Here is a 27302-nt window from a genome sequence, read left to right on the forward strand (position 1 = left end):
AGGCGCAAGGCCAACAAAAGGATACTCACTCAGGTAAAGAAGTGGCACAAAGGCCAACAATATATATATACATATACCAGTACTTTAGTCCACCCGAAGCGGTAGATAAGCACAGTATCAATTCCACCACAGTGGCAAACAATGGCAACCTCACTCTACTCTGGTCACTGGCAATTGACAGAATGAGGCGCCCAGACGTGTGTGTGCTGTCAGGTATTTGGCTACCCATCCCTCTTGAGGTGATTGCCATCAGCTGTCATTCATTAGGCAATCAGCACTCTTCAGTGTAGGGACGGGCAGCACCTGACAGGGAGAGAAAAGAGACAGTATTAGCTCTCATGTTCACACACACACACATCACATACAAAACAACACATTAAATATACTAACCTGATGTTCAGATGGTGTCATAAATACAGTAATAATGGTAATGACCAACCCACGTACCCAGGTACGTCACATTCTTCTTCTTCATTTAGAGTATATCCGACAGTAGTCTGCCCGGTGGAAGTAGCTGTTCAGTGTTCTCTTGGATGTATAGACCTGAGACTGCGGTACCGTCTGCCAGACAGCATGAGCTCAAGCAGTTTGTGGTTTGGGTGGCTAGGGTCTTTCAGGATCCTGTGTGCCTTGCTGACGCACCGCTCTGTGAATATACTGTCTAAGGTGTGTAGCTTGCATCTGCAGATCTCTTCGACCGTTCGCACTACTCTCTCCAGTGCTCGGCGGTCATTCTGGTTGGCGTTTCTAAATCATGCAGTGGTTTCACATTGCCTTTGCCACATGTAGATGTCAAGATCCCTTTCCAATACATAAAACGAGTGATTGTATGTGGGATAATCCATTGGAACTTCTACATAATTCACAGTGAAATCACTAATGTTATTGCCTTGTGACATTTTCTGTCCTTTGTCAAGTAATTAGAGTCGATTCTGTGTCACAGAGAAGTAACGTAACATTTGTGTGACTGTGTTGTAAGGAGTGACATTTACAGGGGCCAGTTTCTAATTGAAGCCTCTCGTAGGTGCTCTTTGAGAGCGGTTTTGAAGGTGGGTAGGGATTCACATTATTTTACGGATGTGGGTAGGGCGTTCCACATTGATGTGGCATAATTGTCTAGTCCCTTGTTTGAGCCGAATCTGGGTTGAACATGATTTGTGGAACTCCCTCTGGTGTTGTGGTCGTGGTATTCACTGACCTTTGGGAAGTATTTCGACATGTACATGGGTACCTTAGTGGTGTAGTGTATCTTGTAGACCAGGCCCATTGCAAGTTGCTGTACTCTGTCGTCTACTCTAAGCCATTCTAGGTTGTCAAAATGAGCAGGGGTGAGGTGGGTTTTAGGAGTAAGGTCAAGCAGTAGTCTGACCAGTTTGTTTTGTGATGTTTGTAATCTTATTTTTAGTGCCTTTGAGGTGCTTTGGTACCATGAGGTGCAAGCATAGTCGTAGTACCCTTGAATGAGTGCTCCTGCCAGAGTCTTCAGGGTGTTCTTGTTTACCAGAGAGGAGATCCGGTACAAGAATCTTGTTAGTTGGTTGACTTTTTTGATTACATTGATTGCCAGTTTCGGGAGCAGTAAGCTACTGCTTGGTTTGACCAGACAGAGGCTCAATTTGCAATGTAAAAAATCACAGACAATGACACAAAGTATTGTTACGTCGTCTCTTCACTCAGCAGCTCCACCTCAACCAGAGTTGTGAGTATTCTTGAGGACCCCCCCAGAGCATGACAACCTGTGACACTTCCTCTTCAGTACTGATAGGGCAATTAACTGAGCTTTGGCCAACTCTCCAATTAAGGAGTTCCCCTCTGGACACCAGAGCTGCGCTGCTCCGGTCGAGCCAAGCCCCCGGCAAACACCACTGTCGCCACTGCTGCGGCCCAGTGACAGAAGCCTGCTGGCATGTGCTTCTTCTACCACATGCAGTTCGACCGCAAAGTAAGAGCTGCTGGCACATTAGCTGCCACGGGAAACGAGAAGGCTGGCACATTAGCTGCAGTTCCAGCGGTTTGACATACAGGCAGGGAACCATGGCCCTGCCCTCAAGGCCACAATGGCAGTTGCTTGTGAAATTCACATAAAGATCCTGATACCATCATTAAGGTCTTAAATGAAGAACTTAACAAACAATTGATAAACCTAGATCTCTGGACAATCCAGAGAGACTCCATGGGCAATCTGCGCATGCAGAGTTTGGGAGTAGGTGCGGAAAAGTGACTATAGCTCGACTGAAAAAGTGCAGATCGACTTGGGATTGGTCTCTCCGTGTTCAGGAGACTCAGGTGTATAAAAGTCTATTGGATCATGTCTCCAGCACCCCACAGCCGTAGCTACAACCACTTAATGTCAAGGCTCTCATCCACATTCATTCATTTTCTCCCCCCACTCTCTCCTCCATGAGCTCAATGTAACACGGAAGTGCAGTGGTCTATGTCATGGCCCATAATATTGCACTCAGAGCTTGAGCTTAACTACAGACTACTGATGGATAGACTAATTGGTTGGTAAATATTTGTATTGCAAACAGTGGCAGATTAGTATTCAAGGAAGGACAGTGCCACAAGCTAATACTCACTGTTGTTTATAGGTTATGGGTTGTTACTTTCATATATGGCTGTATCAAGCTTCCAGCACCAATGCCTGGCCAAACTATTAATTTTCACATGAGTATATATCCTGACCCTTAGTTATACAGTTACAAAATGTACTGTGCATATTCAAGACCTCTAGAGGAAGAAATGTGTTGATTTTGGTGATCTTGTGACTTTACCTCTAGCGCCACCATCAGGCCAAACATTACATTTGATGTTTGCAGCCACATAGACTGACTTTGAATAGCCTAGACATAACTGCGGTGAACTGTTATTGATATAGGCTATGTTATAATATATATTAAAGGCTCCATCCAATCAATTTAAATTAGGGTTATACTGTATTCACATACCCCATAAGAAAGTTTGGACTACTAGGATAAGATAAGATATTCTCCTTTATTGATCCCCTTGGGAAAATGCAGGTGGCATAGCAGCACGGGGGAAAGGGAAAGGGAGATACAGGCAGGGTAATAGATATTACAATAAATATAGACAATGAAAAATACAACATAAAATATGAGTAAAAAGTAAGCATTAAAAATAAAGGTACATGTGAGGGTCTGTAATCGGTCATAATACACGCTTTGCCACAGTCCTTGCAGGGTTTAGTAGTTAAGAGTTAAGTCAGACAGTTCTCACAGTTCTCGGGCTGCCGTTAGTTCTCCAGCTGCTGGCTGCAGTCCATGCCCTCGGTTGTGGAGCCTGATGGCTACTGGCACGAAGGACTGGCTGAGGCGGTTTGTGGTTGTCTTTTAAAGTGTTTTGAATATTCAGAGGAAGGAAAATGCCTTGTACAATATAATGTTTTTCATTGCCTTAGTTTAGAACAGGGGTCAGCAACCTTTTTGACATGGAGTGCCTGTTTGAAATATAGTTGTAACTAGTGTGCCTCAACAATATTCCATGCATCGTAATTTTTTCTCATAATCAGGTATTTTTAATGAGAATTTTTACATTATTACATCATTATTAGCAATTTTTTGTACTCAAAATGTACAAAAAAATTGTTTACGTTTGGATCACTGATTGGGCCTTTAAAAAAAATACAACAGCCAGCCTATAATATACAGTAGGCGTGGCGTTGCCACAGCCTCTGCCTGCACCTGTCCCTGATGACATGATAGGTCATCTCTGGCAACGTCATCCTGTGAGAGAGACGGGCATTGTCTGCCCATTCTTCCCTTCAATGGAGGCCTACGTGAAACAGGGACAGGTAATCTCCCGCATCACTGGCCTTACCCCCGCCTACGTGCCAGTCACACGGGTGGCGGGTTTGGTCCAGGGACTAAAGGATGGGGTGCCTCGGCTTGATAGCCCGATGACATCCATACTTTGTCCCGAAGTGGTGTGGGAGCCGTTGCGGAAGCCGGTTCCCCAAGGGAAATCGGCTAGGCAGATGGCTAATTGGAGTGACCAGGCGTACATCGCCGCGACTCAGAGCCTAGCTGCGACGTCTAACATCGCACAGCTAGTGCGCTACATGTCGGGGATGATGGCGGGCGGGTCGGTATTGGATGACCACCATCAATATCTTCACGCCCAAGCGGCTGGAGCCATCCTGCACTTTACCCAGCTGCAGGCGATAGCCGCCGGGAAGGGGCGCACCCTGGCCACTCTATCCCAGCGCCACCTTTGGCTGGAGCAGGCGAGGGTGCCGGAACAGAAGAGGATTCCCCTGCTCACGGCCCCCCTCTCCGATGCTGGGCTGTTCGGGTCGGCCATGCAGCAGATGACGGCTGCCTGCAGAGAGATGGAGGAGGAGCACTCTGTGCTCCAACCCCATTTCCCCCGACCCGATGCCACCGGTGATGGGCAACGAAAACAACGCCGGCAGAGGACCGCGACCGTTGCCTCCACCACCACCGCCGCCGCTGCTGGGCCTTCGTCTAAGAAGGCCAGGAGTGGAGGGAGTGCCTCGTCCGTCGCAGCCAGCCGCACCACGCCCGGAGGTGACGGTAGGGATCGACGTGACCAGGTTTCCCAGAACCGTCCCTCCGGGCCGGCTCCCCGTGGGGGCAAGCACCGCGCTGCACGCGGCAGGCGCCGCTAGTGACTCTTCCCGTTTACCCCTGTCCCCTTCCCCTCCCCAACATATAATTTTGTTACTAAATAAAAGGTCCGTCCTGGTGGGGGACTGTTTTTTGTTACAAACTGTGTGTTTATTCACTGTTATATATTGGGGATACGATGTGTAAACCCTCACCTAGCTGTGGGGTTGTGTGTTTGTTTAGGAGAGTAGGACAGTTTCTTGTCAATCGTTCTGGTCGCTATATATATGTGTGCTTGGCAAGGCCTGTGGCTAGCACTTGGTCGAAAGACTTGTCTTCCCTCATCATGAAGAAGACTGTGTTAGTGTGTTCTTCTTGTAATGGTAAACTTTACCGTTTTTTATCTGAGGGGGTTGTGTGTATTCTGTTACGTTGGAAACATGGCATCGAGTCCACAACTTGGTTAGAGTGTTAGCCTACAGAAGTGCTCATATATGTAGCTTGTACCGAGGTCTTGACCCTCTCTTAAACGTCTGTGTTTTTCTTTAGACATAAAACATGGGTGACGTGTTTCGCACATTACATTTTTACATTTTTACATTTACATTTATACATAAGCCTAAAGCCTTGTATATAAAACCCGTTCGCAAACGAGTTTATCGTCTGTGGCTGGCGTGCATTGGTTTAGCTTATCCTAGTGGATATACGCTTTTCATGTAGCATGCTAGGTACACGGGTATCATCGCTGCTGGTTGTTTTTCATCGTATCCGGGGTGTGGGGTCATGAGGGGGTGAACTGATAAACCCTCCCTCCCCTTTTTTCTGATTGGTCAGGGGGTTGGACCTCCTGTCCTTCGGGCTTCCTGTCACGCTGTTGGGTCAGCGTGTCACAGGGTAGGGAGGGGGGGGGGTTCCCTGGCCCCACGCCATATTTGGGCAGGTGGGTCACGGAATTCCCCCCGCCATAGAGTACGTCACTGGGCATGTTTCTATTGGTTGTGAGACTTCCGTGAGTTCTTTTCAGGATCCATGTTGTGGACCTCTGTTATTGTCAAGATGAGTTATGCGGTGCGTGAGAACTTAAAAAAATAAAAATAAACGTTTTCTGCTCTGCGCTCTCTTGCATATGTCTTGAGCTTTTGGTCACGTAGCTCAATGTTACCTTTTCAATTGTTACTCACGTGGGAAGTCTCTCTGGGGGTTCCCTGTCCCCTCTCTTTTATACAGAGCAGGGTTGACAGGGGTGTTTTCCTTCGGACGCGTCATATGGGACCCATTTCTGTGTCTCTTTGCCAGCTTCCTGCCGCTCTCCCAGGCGGTTTGGAGGGAACGTTATCTGGGTTCTTGTTAGAATTACCATTGATATGTTTTGGGTCTCGACGTGTACATAGTGCTGGCCCTGGGTGCTTCTGTGTGCAACCATGCATGGGCTTGCGCGCCTTGGTTACTCATCATGGAAACTGCGTTTTTTGTGGGGCAACTAGGATGGAGTTTGTCTCTTCCGAGCGCCAGTGTACTAGGTTAGTCTCAATGAATTCTCGTTCATCTCTGGGGGGAGATAACGGAATAGATCAAAGCATTGGCGGAAGGGTCTCACGCCCTTGGGGTGGGCCACCGGGCGCGGTGCTTTTATGTTCTGACCATCTTGGTGACGCCCTCTGTGATGTTTTAGATCGACACGCGTACCTACCCCTCTCTTAGGACTGGGGATGGTGGCGTGATTAGGACACAGGGCTGGTTCTGGTCGTGCCGGACCAGGTCAGTTAACCCGTTGTCTGCCGGGGCGCAGATCTGCTGTTCTGGTACCCTGAAGGACTTGTGCTTTTTCGGGGGGAAAATGTCGGGTTGGCCCGGGCGTTGCAGGGGTTGATGTTATGGAGGTGTTCGTGGTTATGTCACTGCGTATTATCCTTCACTGTTGCTTGGTCCATTTTGTGTTGTACCTTGCGCTGTGCTGAGGAGCCTGGTCCTTCTCCATTCTTTTTTCGCCCCTCTCTTCTCCTGCTTGGCGGGGCTGGGATGGGGCTGTCGAGGTGGTTCTTTGTACCCCTCTGGCATCCCTGTGTACGTCCCGGTCCGCTGGGCCCAGGTCCGGACTCGTTCTCGTCGACCTGTTGGCCTGGGTTAACCCCTTCTTGAGAACTGAAACACTTGTACTGCTGTATACCCGCAGTTGTGTTTTGGATTTTTTTCTTGCGGGGGTTATAGGAACAACCGCCTCCTGTTAAACTAAACATAGGGTGGTGGTTGGTTTCCAGGTGTGTTGGTAGCGGAGTCGACTCTCGGGTTAGGCCGGGCTTGACCCCGTCTGCCTGCCAGTGTGCCCCTGCACCTTTCATGACATCTGCCAATGGTGTCAGCCTTCTCTGCCTCTGCCTCTCTAGAGGGTCAGGTTTTTTTTGTGGAGGCTGCGACATGGTGCACAGCATACCGAACGCCCCTTTACGCCGGGGTGCTGTTTTCAGCAGACCCCTTAGTCCGCAGTGCTCCAGGCACAGGTCGAGTCCTTTTGACCTGTTGCCTGGATTGAGGGATCAACCTCTTTGGGGGTTGTCTCCCCGGTGCGCTGCCTGGTCCCGCTGTGGGGGTGTAGCCTCTTTGAGTGCTTCAGGGCAGCGTGCTGTAGGGGGGAAGGGCCTGCTCTTGGATGGGCCCTGTCCGATACGCTGGCGGTGTGGGGGGTGGTGTCACTAGTGACCGCCTGGTGGGGTCTCGATGCTGCGGCGTCGTTGGCCTCACCAGGCCCCCTTTTCCGGGGGGTCCTGACCCTTCCTGGGGCTGGGTCCTCCTTCGCGCTCCGCTGCTACGGCCTTGCCACGGGGTTGGGTTCTGGACCTTGACCCCGTGATATTAGGGATTGTAACAGGTTTTTTTTTTCTTCCCGTTCGTTCCCTAGTGGCATGTGGGTTGCGCGCCTGTGTAGTCGTGGGTTCTTCTGTGGGAAGGTAAGTCCCACGATCTGCTCACCCTGTGCGTTTGAGTTGCTAAACCCTCTTCGCACAGTCGGATCCGATTCCCTCCTGTCCCCCTCTAGGGGGGTCCGGGGGCTTGGGTCCTCCCCGGTTCTGATGGTTGTGGGGGCCTCAGCGGGTACATTTGTCGAGCTTCCGCTCTGCTCAGCTCCTGTCTTCCACTACAAGCAGAGCGTAAGCTATTACAATATATAACATACGGTTATTCTATAACCATAGTTATATGAGTATAGCGAGCGCTCTGCTCGGACTCATTGAGGACCCCGTGGTCTTCGCCTTTGGTGGTGAAAGACTTGGGAAGGAGCTGTTAGTGTGGCCACATCCCCGCTTATGTAGAGGAGCGGATGGGGGTGTGGCCAGGCGGATGGGTGTGTACATGTGAAGAAATGTATTCAGTATTAGACTGATATGGGATAGGGTTCCACTACGAGCAGAGCGCTCGCTATACTCATATAACTATGGTTATAGGATAACCGTATGTTATTCTGTATTTCCCTGTGAGTCCGTTCCTGCTGACTAGCCACGTTTTCCAGCACAGCTGAGGTTTTTGTTTCCGTGTTTGAAGTTTTGTTTTGTTTTGTACCCCTGTAACGTGTACCTTTGTTGACTACTGCGCAGTAAAGCCCTTTCATTGCACCTACTCCGTCGACTCTGCCTTCTCTCTCATTACCATTGTCCAGCATTTGGGTTCTCTCACCTCCCCTTGCCACAAACCCTAACAGAATGGCGCAACCTAACCTGAACCCAGCGGGCAACGGGAGAGACCGAGCAAGCGACGCGCTGCTCACCGTGGAGCGTTTCTTCAAGGGAGATTTCCGCTCTTCGTCGTCGGGGGGAAATGATGCAGCTGCACACGCTGCTCACCTGCGCAAGTGAGACGTGCAGCGTGGAGCAGGCTCCACTGCTCGCGGAACACGACCAGCAGCTGGGACTGTTGATTCTGGCGCTCTGGTCCTCTGCCCCCAGCGAAGCCACGGCTTCCAGCACGCCCTCCCCCTCAAGTAAGACCTCAGTAGCTCCGTCTGCTAGCATGTTAGCTCCGTCTGCTAGCGTAGCTCGCACTGCGCGTAGGTCTCGGAAAGCTAGTAGTGCTAAAAAGGCTAGCTTAGCCTCACCTGCTAGACTACCGGTGGTTAGCACCTCCGCTAGTCCTACTAGCATAGCCGCCACAGCTATTATTGCCCCTGTAGCAAGCGCCGCTAGTACCCCAGTAGCTAACACTGCTTCTATAGCGGTTAGCATAGGCCCCGCGGCCTTTACTGCCCAGGCAGCTAGCACAAGCCCAGTAGCTGGTACTGCCCCTATAGCAGTTAGCATAGGCTCCGCAGCCTTTACTGCCCAGGCAGCTAGCACAAGCCCAGTAGCTGGTACTGCCCCTATTGCAGTTAGCATAGGCTCCGCAGGCCTCGCTGTCCAGGTAGCCAGCTCAGGCCCTATAGCAACCAGAGCCTCTAATGGTGGGACCGCTCCGTCGGCCGGCAAGGCCCCTGTGGTTAGCTTAGCTCCTGTAGCCAATGTAGCTTCGGCAGCTACCCCCTTAGCTCTCTCAACTAACACAGGCTCCATAGCTAACAAAGCCTCTAATGCTGGGACCGACCCGCCGGCTGGCAAGGCCCCTGTGGTTAGCTTAGCCCCTGTAGCCATTGTAGCTTCGGCAGCTATCCCCTTAGCTCTCTCAACCAACACAGGCCCTATAGCTAACAAGGCCTCTGATACTGGGACCGCCCCGTCGGCCGGCAAGGCCCTTGTGGTTAGCTTAGCCCCTGTAGCCATTGTAGCTTCAACAGCTACCCCCTTAGCTCTCTCTGCTAACACAGCCCAGGCTACTAGCACAGCTGCTAGCCTAGCTCCCGTAGCTAGTGCAGCTAGCCCTCTCTCTGCTAACAGAGCCCAGACTACTAGCACTGCCGCTAGCTCCCGTAGCTAGTGCAGCTAGCCCCCTCTCTGCTAACACAGCCCAGACTACTAGCACTGCCGCTAGCCTAGCTCCCATAGCTAGTGCAGCTAGCCCCCTCTCTGCTAACACAGCCCAGGCTACTAGCACAGCCGCTAGCCTAGCTCCCGTAGCTAGTGCAGCTAGCCCCCTCTCTGCTAACACAGCCCAGGCTACTAGCACTTCCGCTAGCCTAGCTCCCATAGCTAGCGCAGCTAGCAGAACCTCTGCCCCCACAGCTAAGTCAATGGTTTCTTCTGTTAGGAGGCTCAGTGTAGGTTCGTTCTCTACCACTAGCTTACTCCCTCCTGTTACTGCTAGCGAGGCTTCTGCAGCTGGCAGAACATTTGGTGATAGAGCAGCCTCTGCAGTAGCTACCTACCTAGCTGCCCTCGCGCGCACAGGCCCTATAGCTAACGTAGCCTTAGATGCTGGGACCGCCCCCTTGGCCGGCATCGCCTCCGTGGTTAGCACAGCCCCTGCCGCTAGTGTAGCCTCGGTAGCTACCGCCTCAGTCCAGTCCGCTAGAGCCCCGCCTGCTAGCGTAACACGCACTGCTAGCAAGTCTCAGAAGGCTAGCAAACCTAAGAAGACTAGCATAGTCCTTCCTGATAGTGTAACCCCTACAGCTAGCACCTCAGTCTCCTCCACTAGGGTAGCCTCTACAGCTAGCACCTTAGCCCTTCCTGCTAGTGTAGCATCTACAGCTAGCACCATAGCCCTTCCTGCTAGTGTAGCATCTACAGCTAGCACCTTAGCCCTTCCTGCTAACGTAGCACCTACAGCTAGCACCTTAGCTCTTCCTGCTAGTGTAGCACCTACAGCTAGCACCTTAGCCCTTCCTGCTAACGTAGCACCTACAGCTAGCACCTTAGCTCTTCCTGCTAGTGTACCCTCTACAGATAGCACATCCCACACTGCTAGCAGACTCTCTGCAGCTAGTACTGCTCCTGCACTTAGCTTAGCCCCTGCTAGCTTACTCCAGATTGCCTATGTAGCCTCTGTAGCTAGCACCTCGGTCTCGTCTGCTAGAGCCCCTGCTGCTAGCACCTCAGTCTCGTCCGCTAGAGCCCCTGCTGCTAGCACCTCAGTCTCGTCCGCTAGAGCCCCTGCTGCTAGCACCTCAGTCTCGTCCGCTAGAGCCCCTGCTGCTAGCCTCTTAGTCCTGCCCGCTAGAGCTCCTGCTGCTAGCGTTTCAGTCCCGTCTGCTAGGGTTCCTACGCCTAGTCCCTCAGTTCCGCATGCTAGAGTTCCTACTGCCAGCGCCTTAGCCCCGCCGGCTAGTGTAGCCCCTACCGCTAGCACCCAAGCCCTCTCAGCTAGTGCACCCTCCGCAGCTTGTACAGGCCCTGCAGCTAGCACTGCCAGGGCAGCTAACCCAGCCGCTATTGCCAGCCTAGCCCCCGCTAGTGTAGCCCTAGCAGCTAGCACAGGTCCTGCAGCTAGCACTACCCAGGTAGCTAACCCAGTCTCTACTGCCAGTTTAGCCCCTGCTAGAGTAGCTCTAGCTGCCCCTGTTCCTCCTCCGGCTCCCGGGGAGACCCCGACGTCTGGACGGGTCGTGCTCCTGCTCCTGTCCCCGGGGAGTCGCCTGCCTCCGGCTCCTCGCCTGGTCCCGGCTCCTCGTCTGGTCCCGGCTCCTCGTCTGGTCCCGGCTCCTCGTCTGGTCCCGGCTCCTCGTCTGGTCCCGGCTCCTCGTCTGGTCCCGGCTCCTCGTCTGGTCCCGGCTCCTCGTCTGGTCCCGGCTCCTAGTCTGGGCCCAGCCCTGCGCCGTGGTCTGGCCCAGCCCTGCGCTGTGGTCTACGCCGTGGTCTGCGCCATGGTCAACGCCGAGGTCTGCACCGAGGTCTACGCCGGGAGGGACCCCCGTCCAGGGCCCTGCGCCCGGTCCCGAGATCTGCACCTGGAGTGTCCCCCGTCCGGGGTCCTAATCCGGGGTTGTCGCCTTCGTCCCTCTTCTCCGGCCCCCCTGGTTCGGTCCCGAGGTCTGCACCTGGATTGTCCCCCGTCCGGGGTCCTACTCCGGGGTTGTCGCCTTCGCCCCCCTTCTCCGGGACCCTGGTTCGGTCCCGAGGTCTGCACCTGGAGTGGCCACCGTCCGGGGTCCTACTCCGGGTTCGTCGCCTTCGCCCCTCTTCTCCGGGCCCCCTGGTTCGGTCCCGAGGTCTGCACCTGGAGTGGCCCCCGTCCTGAGCCCTGCTCCGGAGTTGTTGCCCTCGCCCCTTTGTTCCGGGCCCCCTCATCGGGTCTCTGTCCCCGTCTCCGGCCCCCCTCACCGGGCCCCTGTCCCCGTCTCCAGCCCCCCTCACCAGGCCCCTGTTCCCGTCTCCAGCCCCCCTCACCGGGCCTCTGTCCCCGTCTCCAGCCCCCCTCACCGGGCCTCTGTCCCCATCTCCAGCCCCCCTCACCGGTCCTCTGTCCCCGTCTCCAGCCCCCCTCACCGGGCCTCTGTCCCTGTCTCCAGCCTCCTCTCCGGGCCTCTGTCCCCCTCTCCAGTGCCCCTGGTCCCGTGCCCCGTGCGCCCTTCTCCGGGCTCCCCTCTGGTCCTGTTCCCCGGCCCCCCTGCTACTGTGCCCCTCCTGGGTTCTTTTCTCCACCCCCCGGCTCCAGTTTTCCGTGTCCTCGTCCCCTGTTTTTTCCAGGGTCTCGGCCCTTCACCCTGCCTGTCCCTGGTCGGTCTTATGGGTCGTCTGGGAGCCGCCCCTTCGGGGGGGGGTACTGTCAGAATCTGAACTATTTGGACACAGACAATCCTCTGCCACCCTCTGGCGCTCTGTTTGCGGTACTGCAGGAGTGCCTACTCTGGGGATTATTGAATGTGTGTATTAATGTGTTCCCCTTGTATTTGTTATCGGTTCTGTGTGCTCCCCAGTATGTTCAGATGTCTGCCTATTAGTCTAGTGTCCTTGTATTCATTGTATTATTTCTGTCCCTGTAATATTGCTCAAGTCTACTCCTCATGTATTCTTTGTGTTAGTGTTCTGTGTCCTAGCCTGTCAGCCCCATCTGTTTCTTGTCAGTCTAATTAGTTCTGTATATATTCATGCCGCCCCCTGTCTACCAGTGTTGCGCCATTGTTTTGCTGTCCTGTTCCAGTATGAATGAATGAATGAATGAATGAATGAATGAATGAATGAATGAATGAATGAAAACTTTATTTAACAGATTGCAGAATGGGTACAATACAGTACGGCTCAATACATACAATTGTTAAGGGGATGCAGACCTGAGAAAGACGTTTGTCTTGTTTCCATCAGGGTCCCCCCGTACTGTGTTCTGCCTACCCTGTGTTCCCCCCGTGATGCTCCCTGTGTTATCCTGCCGTGCTACTCTGCTTATCCTTCGAGAAAGCCTTGTTATTCTCTATTTCCCCGTGAGTCCGTTCCTGCTTCCTAGCCACGTTTTCCAGCACAGCTGAGGTTTTTGTTTCCGTGTTTGAAGTTCGGTTTTGTTTTGTACCCCTGTAACGTGTACCTTTGTTGACTACTGCGCAGTAAAGCTCTTTCATTGCACCTACTCCGTCAACTCTGCCTTCTCTCTCATTACCATTGTCCAGCATTTGGGTTCTCTCACCTCCCCTCGCCACCCACCGTAACCGTAGGCTACTTCTAAGTTTGGGCCATTATGACTATAGCCAAAGTTATAGCACCTAAAGACACATTACCACATTATTTTTTACATAGTTGATTTAGGAAATTAGTTTGGGAAATGCCTATTACAGGTTTCTAACCCCCGACTCATTGATCATATACCACACCTTGCATAATTCTTTCTGTTTTGTTTCTTTTTAAATATATGATTTATGCACAGAACTAGTTCTCCTCCAGAACTAGTTACCCTCACAGCGGCATGAAGTTGGATTTGCCTCAACTTGTTAACTCCCTCCCTATTCATGTCATGCAGCAAAGTGCTTATCAGTATAGCACTAGACATAGGCTGCGGTTACACTAGGGCCATTTCATTTTGTTTCATTTAGCTTTTCAGAACGCTGCGTATTGGCAGGCAAGTAAGAGTTAAGTTAGACGTTGTTTTGTCTCGTCTACTATATACATGTAGTACAATGCCAAAGCAGTAGGTGGCGATGTAGTTCAAACATGAAGGCCCTTTTCAACCAATCAGAAAGGTTGAATGTGCCACTACACTTCCTGCTCAAAAACAACAATCCACCATCTTTAAATACCTCGTGTGAGCCATTTAGCCAATGTAGCATTTATTTTTCAGCAAGAAAACAAAGTGCAATAAAAGTGCAATAAACAAAAACGGATACATTCACTGTGTGTTCTGCCTCTCATTTGTTGATGAAACAAAACCAACATCAACACAATTTACCACCAAGAGCGGATAGTTTAGTCTCACAAAAAGATCTCAGATGTTGTTAGCTACATGCTAATGTGAATGGCATTCTCCATGTATATAGTTAGCATCGACGCTATTAACATAGTAACGTTAACGCTAGTAGAAATGGATGAAAACTTTATTTAACAGATTGCAGAATGGGTACAACAATACGGCTCAATAAACACAATTGTTAAGGGTATGCAGACTGTTGTAGTTTGGACTGGGCTCCTTATAACAATAACTTGACAACACGTATAGCCGCAGCTACTTGGGACAGCTCTGCTGTAAACACTGGAAATAACCGTGCGTGTTATACATGAATACGCAATCTGAGGAGGACGCAGCTGATATACTGTATAGCCTCCCCATATGGCCGGTTGGTGTCGGGAGACAGCAAATTATATTAATTATAGCGCGATATTGCAAGTGACTCCCAGAAATAGTTCTGATGTTTGGACTACTGGACGGAGTCGAGGTCCAGCCAGGGGAGAATTTGGCGTCGGTCTCTACTGCGCATGGACGCTGGGCAGAACGGCTCCGTATCCGGCTTGCGCAAAAAACGCGTTTTCCTGCCAAAACTACGTTTCTTTTTAACGTGGACATGCAAACGTAATCATTCGAAAATAAAACGTTGCTGTGTTTCCCCAGTGTAACCATGGCCTCAGTAGGGAGCTCCCTGCACGATATCACCATACTTTGTTGAAATATGTTATTCTTAGTGTTTTGTGGTAAAATGTACAATGTAGAATCCATCGCTCCATTTCTCTTTGTTCTGAACACAGTAAGGAGCTGAAATAATATCCATTAGGGAAATAATATCAAACTCAACGAGTAGAAAATGTCATGAATCAGATATGTGACATTAAGGGCTTTTCTGATTTTCAGTGACTATATGACATTAAGGGCTTTTCTGATTTCCAGTGACTATGTGACATTAAGGGCTTTTCTGACTTCCAGTGACTACGTGACATTAAGGGCTTTTCTGACTTTCATGCAGTCAAGCTGACCTTTTATTATTTGACAGAATACCATTATGAGGTATTTCATTAAAAGCGCTGAAATACCATGAAAAATATTAAAATATGTGGGTCAACGTTCCAATTGGGAAAACATTAATCAAATAATTTACATCTGTTGCAGGTAATTCTTCCAAACCTGATCTGTGTCTAAACAGCCTATAGAAATTCAATGTGATTAGCATTTTGCATATCATTTTGGAACGGGTTAGTATTAGAAACTCCTGACTGCATAATTGTGTGATTTGTATTCAAAATTATTATTTCATTTTGAATACAATTATTATTTAGACCTATACAACTGAGTCTCTAAGCCCATGTCACTGTTGTTGGGTTGATAGCCCTCGGCTGGCTACCATAAAAAGCATGAAAATGTTTCCCATATGTGGCCAAATATTTTACTAAAAAGGACATTTAGATCAATAGTAAATTGTTCAACAATCAGAACTAAAAATCAACCTATAAGATGTATGACACAAATCTATTAGATACAAATGATATGTTTCTATAGCAGTTTTCTATAAAATATATCACACAGAACAGATATTCTAAAAAAACTATAATGATATGTAATGGTAGACAACAACAGAAACTATTGTCGTTGTTCTGGGTTAAAAGTCCTTCAAAAATAGTCTGTCTCCCATGAAAATGATTCATACACATGTCTCTATTTTCATAAGCAAACAATTCGACCATTCTAGTGAATAGTTCATGGCCTGCGCATGCTGAAGCACACAGCGACACGTGAAAGCTCAAATGACTCAACTCATTAAGATTTGCTTGGAGGTTTTTGTCAGACATGGTTCAACAAAGACAGACACTTTTGAGCGATCCCGTATTTGTCAGTGTGAAAAAAGACACACTTTTGCCACTAGGGACATATCCCATGGTTTGTCTTGTGAACATAACTGGTTCCCTTCAAGGGCCCTTACAATTTACAAAGCTCAATTATGTGTATTTAGAAAGTTTATACAGAGGCTATGCTGAATTTACAATAAAGATGTATGTCACAGGATAATATTTAAATTGATAAGATTGTCAATGTGATGAATAGCCCTCTTGCATAGGCTATAATGCTAGTCATACTGTATAAGTGTGTCAGAGTGCTTTCTTTTATTACCGTTCACTTAACGGTACAATGATGTTTTAATTCAGTTATAAATTGCTTATTGTGGGAGTTCCTCTAGTCTAAGGTCTATGGGTTCTGCTATATAAACATATCATTTGTATCTAATAGATTTGTCATACATCTTATAGGTTGATTTTGTAGTTCTGATTGTTGAACAATTTACTATTGATCTAAATGTCCTTTTTAGTTAAATCTTTGGGCATATGAGAAACATTTTCATGCTTTTTATGGTAGCCAGCCGAGGGCTATCAACCCAACAACAGTGACATGGGCTTGTAGAGACTCAGTTGTAGGTCTAAATAATAATTATATTCAAAATGAAATAATAATTTTGAATACACATATGCAGTCAGGAGTTTCGAATACTAACCCGTTCCAAAATGATATGCAAAATGCTAATCACATTGAATTTCTGTAGGCTGTTTAGACACAGATCAGGTTTGGAAGAATTACCTAACAGATGTAAATGATTTGATTAATGTTTTCCCAATTGGAATGTTGACCCACATATTTTGATATTTTTCATGGTATTTCAGTGCTTTTAATGAAAGACCTCATAATGGTATTCTGTAATAATAAAAGGTCAGCCTGACTGCATGAAAGTCAGAAAAGCCCTTTAATGTAACGTAGTCACTGGAAGTCAGAAAAGCCCTTAATGTCACATATAGTCAATGGAAGGCAGAAAATCACATAGTCACTGAAAATCAGAAAAGCCCTTAATGTCATATAGTCACTGAAAATCAGAAAAGCCCTCACTGATTCATGACATTTTCTACTTGTTGAGTTTGATATTATTTCCCTATTGGATATTATTTCAGCTCCTTACTGTGTTCAGAACAAAGAAAAACGGAGCGATGGATTCTACATTGTACATTTCTATGTTTATGGATATACATCAAAGGGCTTTAGTCATAATTTTCACAACAACAACAATAACAGCAGAGGTTACACAGTGTAATAGCGATGTGTCTATCATGCATTGTCTTTCATCAATGGAACGTGCAATAATGTTAATGTTACTGCATGTATAATTTCTTTTTTAAGATCTCCTTATGTTTAGCATTCGCTTGTATTTAAGTTGTTCATTCTAGTTAAGTATTGTGTGATTGTGTGATCTGTGTGATTTTGTCTGTTTAACTGTGCACAATAAATCATCTTGAATCTTGAATCAAAGCATAAATGAATAGCCACTTAGAATTCCTCAGTGCAGGCTGTTCACGTCCTACTTCATGGTGTGCTTCAACATTTTAATTCAGCATGACCAATTGGTGAAAAATATGAACTAGTGAAAGGAGGGGCTTCTGCATGATCTGCCATACGACTGCTGCATTATGACTGATGGTGATGGCATACCCTGCGCATGGCAAGTTAGGAAATATGCTTCAAAACAAATAAAAGTTGCCAATAGGCAAAAGAGAGGCTTAGGCCTCTAGGTTGAAAGTAGATGCTTTTCAGTATTGACCTTTCTTTTGTGTTATCTAAATAAAGGCTTTAGGTGAGCAATTCTGAGACACATATGACAAACTTTAAATAAATATCATCAAGTGTATGCAAGGTTAGGCCTACACTTCAGTCTTTATGATTATTATTTGAATCTTAACAAAAAAGCTTAAACAGTATATAGTGAATGGACCACTAAGTTTGCTAATGTGGTGTTTTGTTTGGTAATAGGCCTATCTGTCGAATTTCTAGCCTATACGCTGCATTATCTGGCAGTGTTCCCCCCAAAAAATAACACTGCTGCTTTACATGTTTGATGGGCAGGCTCTGTTGAGCTAGCTGAATAATTAGATATTTGCATATTGCGGTAAAGAATGTTGTGTAGACCCCCAGGGTTTCTTTTGGGGATTGCTGCTGGACTGGATTCCCTCTCTATAGTGTCATTCAAATCCCATGCATGACTGGTTAGAAAGTGGGGGAGTTTTCAGTGGTACTCCGAGAAAGAGGTTAAATACGGCAAATGCATTATTATACAGTATGTTGCCCACTTAAATGTACTTTATATTCCATGATCATTAATACAAACGCTTTTTGAGTTATCTTTGTGTACACATACGCACGCGCACACAGAGGAGAGAGAGAGAGAGAGAGAGAGAGAGAGAGAGAGAGAGAGAGAGAGAGAGAGAGAGAGAGAGAGAGAGAGAGAGAGAGAGCGAGAGATGGGGGGCGGGGCGGAATTCTCAATCTACTCGTACGTAAGTTTTGTTGCGTACGCTACCCACGATGCAGCGCGGTTACATGTATAGCCATCTTGTCAAGAATGAGGGAGGTACAAAGAGGGACGCTGTTTAGAAATTTCAGTTCCCTGGAGAGTGGTCATTTTATGACGATTTTCTTCGACTTTGAGCAAGAGATTTGCCTTGTAAACAAGTAGAACCTCAGAAGAACCTCAGTGTTGTTGTAAACTGAGCAGGCAGAGACGAGGCTTGTTTGTTTCGCAAGATGTCTTCCATACTTGTTCCAACGTAGTGTTGCAGCCGGTCAGCCAGCAGCTCGTTGGCTTGACGAGCAGCGAGCCTCCAGTAGCCCCTGCAGCGGGGAGCGCACTCTGCGACAGCGGCCGTCTGACAACTGCGGAGCCGGGACACCATCACTCCAATGGACAGGCCTGTTGTCTTTGGATCATTTATTAATAAGGTATTTGTGTTGCTGGACGGTCACAGGGGCGGTCTTGTGTTGTGAGCTCGAGAAATGCAACAGCAGCAGACCGAGAGGAGGAAGAGGGAGGCGCAGAGTCCTCTTTATTGTAGCTAACGTTGACTGTTATAGCTAGACACATTGGATAACCTAACGTTATAACTTTAATCTTTTGAAAGGTCGATACCAGCTCGTCCTTTTTTTTGGGCGGAAGACGCCCATTGCCGTACACGGGAGTTGCGAACACCACCAAGCTGTCAAAAATGTCGAAAATGCCGGCCAAGAAAAAGAGCTGTTTTCAGATCACAAGTGTGACACAGGCCCAGGTGGCGGCCAGCAGTGCCACCGATGACACGGAGAGCCTGGATGACCCGGACGAGTCACGGACTGAAGATGTCTCATCGGAAGTATTCGACGTTTCCCGGGCTGATTACGAGCCTGTATGTGACATAAGTTCGTCTGAAGAAGCCCTAAATCATGTAGGAGGAGGAGAGCCAGAAACTCCACAGAACATACCCCAGGTGGGTCAGTTATCGGCCTTATCGGGGCCTTTCAACGGGGGCTTTCGAAAGGTGGGAGTGGCAGCCTCCACTCCAGGTAGTCAGCCAGCACTGGGAACAGGCGCTGTAGCCGGCTTGCCTCTCATCACTCAGCCTGGGGCCGTGCAACAGCAGCCAGTCCCGGCCCCGGCAGTGGCTGGGGGGCTTACCACCAGCATGTCGGTGAACACGTCTCAGCCAATCCCTGCAACTATTTCAACACCTTCCTTCTCCACGACATCCACAGTGAGTTACAGTTCACGCTTCAGGGTCATTAAACTTGATCCTGGCACCCCAGAGCCCTTCAGAAGGGGCAGATGGACGTGTACAGAGTTCTACTTCTACGAGAAAGACTCGGAGGGCTCTGTTGTAAACAGGACTGTAGATAGCATTAGGCATGCCAACGCAACGGTGGACCCTAGCACAGACCGGGACAGTGGGCTCGGGCAGACGGGTGGCTCTGTGGTTGCCCCGACAACACACTCAGGCCAGGGACTATGCTCTCTGGCAGATGCTCCACTCTCTGCCTCTCACATACACCCAGTGGAGACACTGCTGCAGCAACAACAACAACAACAACAACAACAACAACAACAACAACAGATCCACCATCAAAATTATGGCACTGGGCAACCGGGTGGGAGTGGGACAGCCACACAGAATGCTCTCTCTGGCAACATGCCTGTTGCTGTTCAAACGCAGTCTGTGGGAAGTCTCCAACCCGCCGCACCCCAGAACCTGCTCGCTGTCGGACACAATGGCTTGCCTCAAGGTGGTATCCACTTGCAGACGTCGCCTATCGTACCCAGTACAGCTCAACCCCATCCTGTAGCCTACCCTGCCCAACAGCTGCAGCAACTCCCCCTGGGACACCTCCTGGTTAGCCAGTCCCCCGGAGTGCCACAGGCAGAATACTATCAACAGCACCAGCCTCCTGCTATGCATCCAGGGGCCTCCGCCGGCCAGACCCTCCCCGTGGCCAGCCTCTCCGCAGGGGCACAGTCCGTGGGACAGGGCCCCTCACCGGTAATGACCCCGGCCACCGGAGGAGTCTCTATGCTGGGTCAAGTCGGAGACCTAGCGGGAGGAGGACCTCTACCCACTGGCCAGCCTGCCTTAGGCCTGCTGCAGCAGCAGCCAGTGGGAGCGATGGGAGGCGCTGGGGGCTCACTCGGAGGGTCCACTCTGCAGCAGCAGCAGTCTGCGGGTCAGTACGCCGCTTCCGGACAGCCTCAGTCCCACAGCCTCCACCCTGCGCCTGCTGTAGCGGTGAACTCCAGTGTGCCCACGGCCGTGCCCAGTGCCTCTATTGCAGCCATGCCAAACTTGCCCTTTTCCATGTTGCCTCTGGGTCAGCACCCTCTGGTGCCCCGCAGCAACGCCTATGCTCCGGGGGGCCTGGGGGCTGTGGAGACTGGGAGCGGGAGGAGGTTGGAGGGCCTGGTCGGCGCCCAGTCTCCTTTTGCCTCCGGGAGAGACCTGGTGAAGATTCCTGAGAGCCTGCAGCTGACCACGCCTGGAGTCAACAGCCTGTTTGGAATATCCATACCTGTCGACGGGGACGAGGACAGGTAATGCCTACCGATCTTTACGCCAGTCTGTGTAGTGTCCTGGCACATTATACTTGTTTTCACAAATCGCTGTGTTATGGAATTGGCCGTGCCTCACTGCAAAACTTCACCCTGCCCGGCAGCATTGAATATTTAGGTCCGGGTATGTTTATGTCACTATAATGTGATGTATCTTCAATGTAACTGATAACATGAAGAGCAAGTTAATTGTTCTCGGGAGAAAACATGGAAAAGGCAGAGAGAAGCTAACTTTGGCAGCCAGACCGGGCCATTTCCAGTAATCATAAGGGTCTGTGTGTAATGGACTCAAAGGGGTGGGAGTGTGTTTTGAAATGACGAGGGGACACTGGAGAGGGTAGATATCGAATTGCTTTCCTCTTCCCCAGTGATCGCAATTAAGGTCTCATTACTATTGTTTGTTATGGTTTTGGTAGTAAAGCTGGTGGTCAGACAAGCCAGGCATAGGCTATACAAGGAGAGGAAGAGAAGGAGGGCTGTCATCCCGGTCTCGCAGGAAGGAAATTTAATGTTTGGTGTTTCTCATTAGGGCTCAGAAAAAGTGCTTGAGTGTAGCCGACTCTAGGAACACAGCCATGACCACCCCAGCTTGGAACACAACTGCTTATAGCATGCATTTAACCCCCTGACACAGTGCAAGTCAGTGTATTTGTGTGTGTGTGTGGGGCACAGATTCTGATGCAATTTAGCTCTTGATGTGAGCCTGATGTCTCCAGTTTATCTAACCTCCTCCTCCTCCCTCTGAAGTTATCACGCTCTCGAACAGTCTAAGGTGATGTCCTTGGTTATTATGAACTTCAAACATTTGTTCAAGTTTTGCCAGTCGCTACTGTGCATAGAGGAGCATTCCTTTAGTCTTAGGCTAGTCCCCCGCCCCCCCCCCCCCCCCTCTTACTGAATGTCTGTTTGACCTTTTAATAAGTTAGCTTAGTTCCTGCTCCGGAAAGGACTTTCTAATACAAACATGGCTGTGTGTGTTTGTGTGCGTTGCCATGTTTTATGATATCATGGTTTCCAGTCACAGCCCCCCTCAAGCTCCCCCCTCAGGAAAGTGTTACAGGGGATTTCAGGGGATTGGCAGAACTTGCTGTTGATTGGCCAAATGCTGTAGATATTATGTTGCTTACCCACTACATTGCTCAAGCCGTGTTCCCTGTATGTGTTAAGAGACAAATAACCTTTGATCAACAGTCTGATGGCAATGTTTAGGAAGGAAAGCGTTGCTTTCTTCCTACTAATGTCTTTACTATGCACTCATCACCGCAGCACCCAAGTTTCAGCACTCTTTGATGAACATTGTTACTCAGTTGTAAGAATTGTACCCTTCCTGCTGACCTGTCGTACAGAACTTGTAAGTCGCTTTGGACAAAAGCGTCAGCTAAATGACAAAATGTAAACATTTAATGAATTTCAGTCTTCGATCCAGTTCCGGATAATTCCGGCAAACCGAACACACTGTATCATTCTTGTAGTGTTACTGCAGTAAAGGGTCAAATATGACACAGTCCATATACTTATTTAGTATCCTATATGAATGATGATGGTGCACATGTCAGCAGTCTGTCATCGTTCTGTTTAAATTCAGTTGAAAGGTGCCACTGCACTGGCTTCCTTTTTCAAAAGCTACTTGGCTTTCAGTTCCTGAGTGCACGGTCACGTTGCGCTCAGCTTGGAGGGGGTGCGGGTGGCAAGCATGAGCGGAAATGGTAAAGTGCTTCAAATCTCTTGGTGGTTTCCATTTACAGGCTTTATAGACTAGAATATAGACCAGGCTATGTATGCAGAACATACGCTTTGCATTTTGTTTGCACACGGGCCAGCTACTTGTCTTGGCTTTGTGTTGATTTATTAGCCTAACCTCTCTTTCTAAGGACATAGTAAAGAGTTATTTATTTTATAGGCTTGCTTACCTAGCTTGACCTCCTAGTTGATTATTGAATTCAACCACTTGCCTGCTTAGTAGACGCCTAGTTTACCCAGCACGACCAGTCGTGTCATTAACTAGTAATAACTAGGGATGGGTATCGTTAGGATTTTATCGATACTACTACTCTTATCGATACTGCTTAACGGTTCGGTACTTTATCGATACTCTTATCGGTTCTTTTTGGTTCTTTTTTTGCAAGAAAAAAAGACAATTAATTAAGAACAGAATCAACATTGCTTTATTATTTATAAATACAACTTTATAAATAAGTATTATAAATAAATATAATTTCTTCAGCAACAGCAATGTTCTTTTATATAACTTTATAAATAAATATAATAAATTAATATAATTTCTTCAGCAACAGCAGCAACAATGTTTTAAATGTGTCTGACTCTGAATTATAGACTTTTTATAATAAACAACAAATGCAAAAGGCTAACAGAACTGTGACACTCGTTCACCCTATCCTCTGTCATCCTTCCTCTAGCAGCTGCTAGGGAGAAAGGACTTTGGGTGGTGGAGGGAGGTAGAGGAGGAGGATGTGTGGTGGCCCTGGGCTCACTGGCCTGGGACATAGTGGCTGACGCCTCAGCTTGACGATCTATAAAAAGTTTAGATTGTAGTATTTGTAGCTAAACAATTGTTTTGTTTATTAGCCTATTTGTAATAATTCGTTATTAGCCTAGGCAACTCCGTATCTTGGCTTACGGTTACGGCTGCAGTGGATGCAGATGGAACACTGCGCGCAAGGCAGTCGAATACGCGCATTTCTGCACACTAATATCATGTTTTGCCAACAGATGTTTTGATAAATTGATTTGCTCGTATTGCCACCCTTACTGGCAAATGTTTTGTTGCACTTGTGGCAACGTGCATTGTCGGCATTGACCCTTGTAAAGTATATCCATACTTTAGAACGCTTCGCTCTATCCGCCATGATCACGACTCAGTGCATGCAGAGCTGCTGTCTGTGTGCAGAGCGCTATAGCACGGGGCGTCGGGGACACTTTCATTAAGGAGTACCCGTATGTAGGACCCGTATGTCTATGTGTAGCACTAGCGAGCGACTCGCGAGGAGACTCGCTGGCTGCGGCTCGCTTCTCGTGCAGAGACAGAGAGAGGATCGTTCGCAACTTTTAAATAATAATAATAATAATAATAATAATAATAATAATAATAATAATTTCTCTAGAGTATCGATAGCAGTACCGAGGACGTCAGAGCTTATAAATACTCCGGTATTTTCTAATATAGAACCGGTTCCCGTTTAAAACCGGGGTCCGGGGGGCATCCCTAGTAATAACTAAAGCAATTGTTATTCAGGCTTCATAACAAGGTTCCTTTCTTTTCGGAAGCAGCTTTCTGTAGCTTGTGTGAAGAGCCCTCTCCCAGGCTGATAAGAGCAGGGGTCTCTCAGGGGTCTCTTACGACAGCATGGCCCTATCAGCCAGTGAACAGTGGTCTTTCCACCGGGCCCTCATGCTGCAGATAAGAGACCTGCCATTGGGGTGTGTCAACCAACTACTACTACTGACAAGCTACTAGCTACTCTCCTGCCACAGTCTAGGTTATATGTTATAAAGGATGTGCAGTGGTGTAGGCTGAACAGTTTTTCTTTTGATTTTACACACACACACACACACACACACACACACACACACACACACACACACACACACACACACACACACACACACACACACACACACACACACACACCTGTGTGGGGGAACTTCTAACAGACACACATGCCATCTGGTGAATTCCACATCATTGTGAAACCACAACATACTTAACACTTGGGTTGGCTGACATGACCTGCTGCTTCTCTGACTGTAGTTACCGTTGGTACGGCATCGGTCAGTACTGTGTATACCTCCAGAGTCTTTGTACCGGTTTGGGAACGTCCTCTGCTCTGTCTGGAGCCAGTTGTTCATGTACAGATAAAGTGTTGAATGACATTCCTGCCCAGTGTTGAATGAGTTGTTCACAGTAGTGGAGGGAAGCTGCAGAGTGAAGGCCATTGAGCCTCACTAGAGCAGGCATGTGAATTATGCTGTACCCCCCCCCCCCCCCCCCTGTCTCCGTCTCTGTCTCGGTCTCTTTGTCGGTCTCTCCCTCTGTCTCGCTGTCTCTGTCTTGCTCTCTCTGTCACTTTCTTTCTCTGTCTCTCTCTTTCACTCGCTCTCTTTCTGTCTCTCTCTCTGTCTCTTTCTGTCGTTTTCTCGCGTGCACCCATTATTTTGCATTCTTTTGTGATGCATTATATTCACATGTATTCTTTTTTATTTTTATTATAATAATTTTGTATCCACTTTTTCTCCTTTTTTCTATTTTTCTCCCATCCCAATTCCACTGTGCAAATTCTCCCATCCCCTGTCTTGAACGTTGCTCACATATGCCCCCCACTGGCCGGTTGTAGGGAGGATAGAAGCCTTGCATCACGTGTCCCCTCCGATACACGAGGAGGCAGCCTGTCACATCTTTTCACCTGCAAGCGCGGACTCTCATTGAGGTGTAACGTGTAGGGCTGACCTTCGAATTTGTTTTGGCAATCGAAGCTTCGGGGCCGAGCTTCGATTTTAATTCGAAGCTTTGAATAATTTTATTTTTTATTTTTTTAATCTTATGTTGTGGGACTTGTTAAATGTGCTCTATAAATAAAGTGGATTGGATTAATGAATTAAGTAGCCCCTTTCGTGACTGTGACACAGCCAACACGGCTGTGTGATTTAATTCAAGGTGGATCGCTGTTGTCGTTTGAACAACTTCAGATTTCATGGGAACTACCAATCCCCCAAATCAAGAATGTTTAACACTTTGACTGCCATGAAACGTGTTTAGATGTCATTGCTGGCCATGCTCAAGTTGCCGGAGGACGCTGTACAGCGTCCTTATATCAATATTTCAAAAATCTGCGATCGGATTCATATGTCCCCTCCGCTGGCCTGAGATCCACCAGCAGGACCCACTGAGCTCTCTGGCGGTTCAGAAGCGCCATCTGGTGGCCGATCAGCGCAATCGCTTAACAGGATGTGCCATAGAGGTTGTGCTAGACGTCCGTAGTACTTCCGGGCACTCGCTATAGGTCCCGGGACTCTGGCTCGTCACGCTACACAGTGATCGATTGCCAATAACTCGATAAACAACATGATTTGGACGTATATACCATTATACAAGCTGGAGATGGACCGGGTAAATTTACATCCCATAATGATAAGACTTCTACTCTACGATGATCGCCCAACGGCGCACAGAGACTGGGGTGAGTTTCAGCGTGTAACGTTACCGTCTTCGATACTAACTGCTATTATCAACATTTGACCCACATTAGATGATTGGTATAACGCTGCCCACGGAATTATAAACGCCCCCTAGCCCATCCGGTCAACATCAGATGACGTGTAGTAACTTCTAGAAGTACGTCTAGTTGGAATTTTTTATATCGCGCTGATTGCCATAAAACTGTATTGCATCATCAATATAATGCATTTGGGGCTATAGATCACGTTCTGGAGAAAGCTGCAGAAAGAGATGAAAACATACTTATACATTAGACCATACTTTACTATGAATATGTGAATGAAAAAGTTTAACGTTGCTACACAATGAACAATACATATAGGACTTTGAATGGGCCCTAATAATGGCAATGTAGCAATAGAATTTAAAAAGTTATAGCCATGCAAAGAAGGGGTACTTCTCCATAGACAAATAGAGCCGGCAACCTATGGTATATCATGAATTTAACCCAAGGCAACCAAAGTGTTAAGATGAATGAAGTAAGATTTTGATTATTTGAAATATGGCCTGTGTAGACTAAACTATGCACAGAATTATGTCAGTCTACAAGGTCCGGCAATGTAGACCTTGTAGACTCCACTACAGACCAATTATCAGTGAATGTTCATGCATTTTTAAGAAGGGCTACTTCCACAAAAAAACAAAGAACTCACCAAAACATCTCAGTAGCACCTTATCTAAATGTTCTATTTCATATATGGAGATTCATATTTATTTATGTATTGCATGCATTTCTACATTTTATTTCCTATTTTGTTTATTCATCCCAGTATCTTTCTTTCTTATGTGTGGAATTCTACAAGGTATTTACATTTAGTCATTTAGCTGACGCTTTTATCCAAAGCGACTTACAAGTTCTGTACGACAGGTCATCAGGAAGGATACAACTCTATTAGCTGAGTAACAATATTCATCAAAGTGTTGCGTGTTACAGTGTAGGTTAGTATATTAGGACAAGTGCATGACAGTAAGGTTAGTTAGGGTTAGATTTTTTATTTTTTTAATTTTATTTCAGATAATGGTTGAAGAAGTGCGTCTTTAGTCGACGGCGAAAGATTGGACGGGATTCGGCTGTCCTAACTGGGGTGGGTAGTTCATTCCACCATTGTGGGGCAAGGACTGAGAATAGGCGTGTAGGTGGTGTATATGTGTTTGAGGATGATATCCTTCAAACGGGCAATAGTGATGATATAATTTGGGCAGTGCTGAGCTGGGTTACTTTCCTCCAGTGTATTTGTCCCCCGGCCCCACGCACACACACACACACTGAAGTAAAAAAATAAAAATAAAAAATTGAATTTTTTTTGAAAAAAAAAATAATTTTTTTTTT

General features: G+C 47.9%; 1 protein-coding gene across 1 annotated transcript in view; it reads left to right on the forward strand.

The window, feature by feature from the left end:
- The first annotated feature begins 18252 nt into the window (after positions 1 to 18252).
- LOC311238978 (TSC22 domain family protein 2-like) overlaps positions 18253 to 27302 on the forward strand; it is a 67782-nt gene continuing 58732 nt past the window's right edge. The window contains exon 1 of the mRNA XM_084327192.1: positions 18253 to 20721. Within this exon, the coding sequence (XP_084183318.1) occupies positions 18875 to 20721 (1847 nt within the window). The 5' untranslated portion in view covers positions 18253 to 18874. The remainder of the gene's footprint in view (positions 20722 to 27302) is intronic.

The sequence above is a fragment of the Notolepis coatsorum genome, assembly GCF_963971535.1.
Source record: "Notolepis coatsorum genome assembly, chromosome: 13".
Classification (NCBI taxonomy): domain Eukaryota; kingdom Metazoa; phylum Chordata; class Actinopteri; order Aulopiformes; family Paralepididae; genus Notolepis; species Notolepis coatsorum.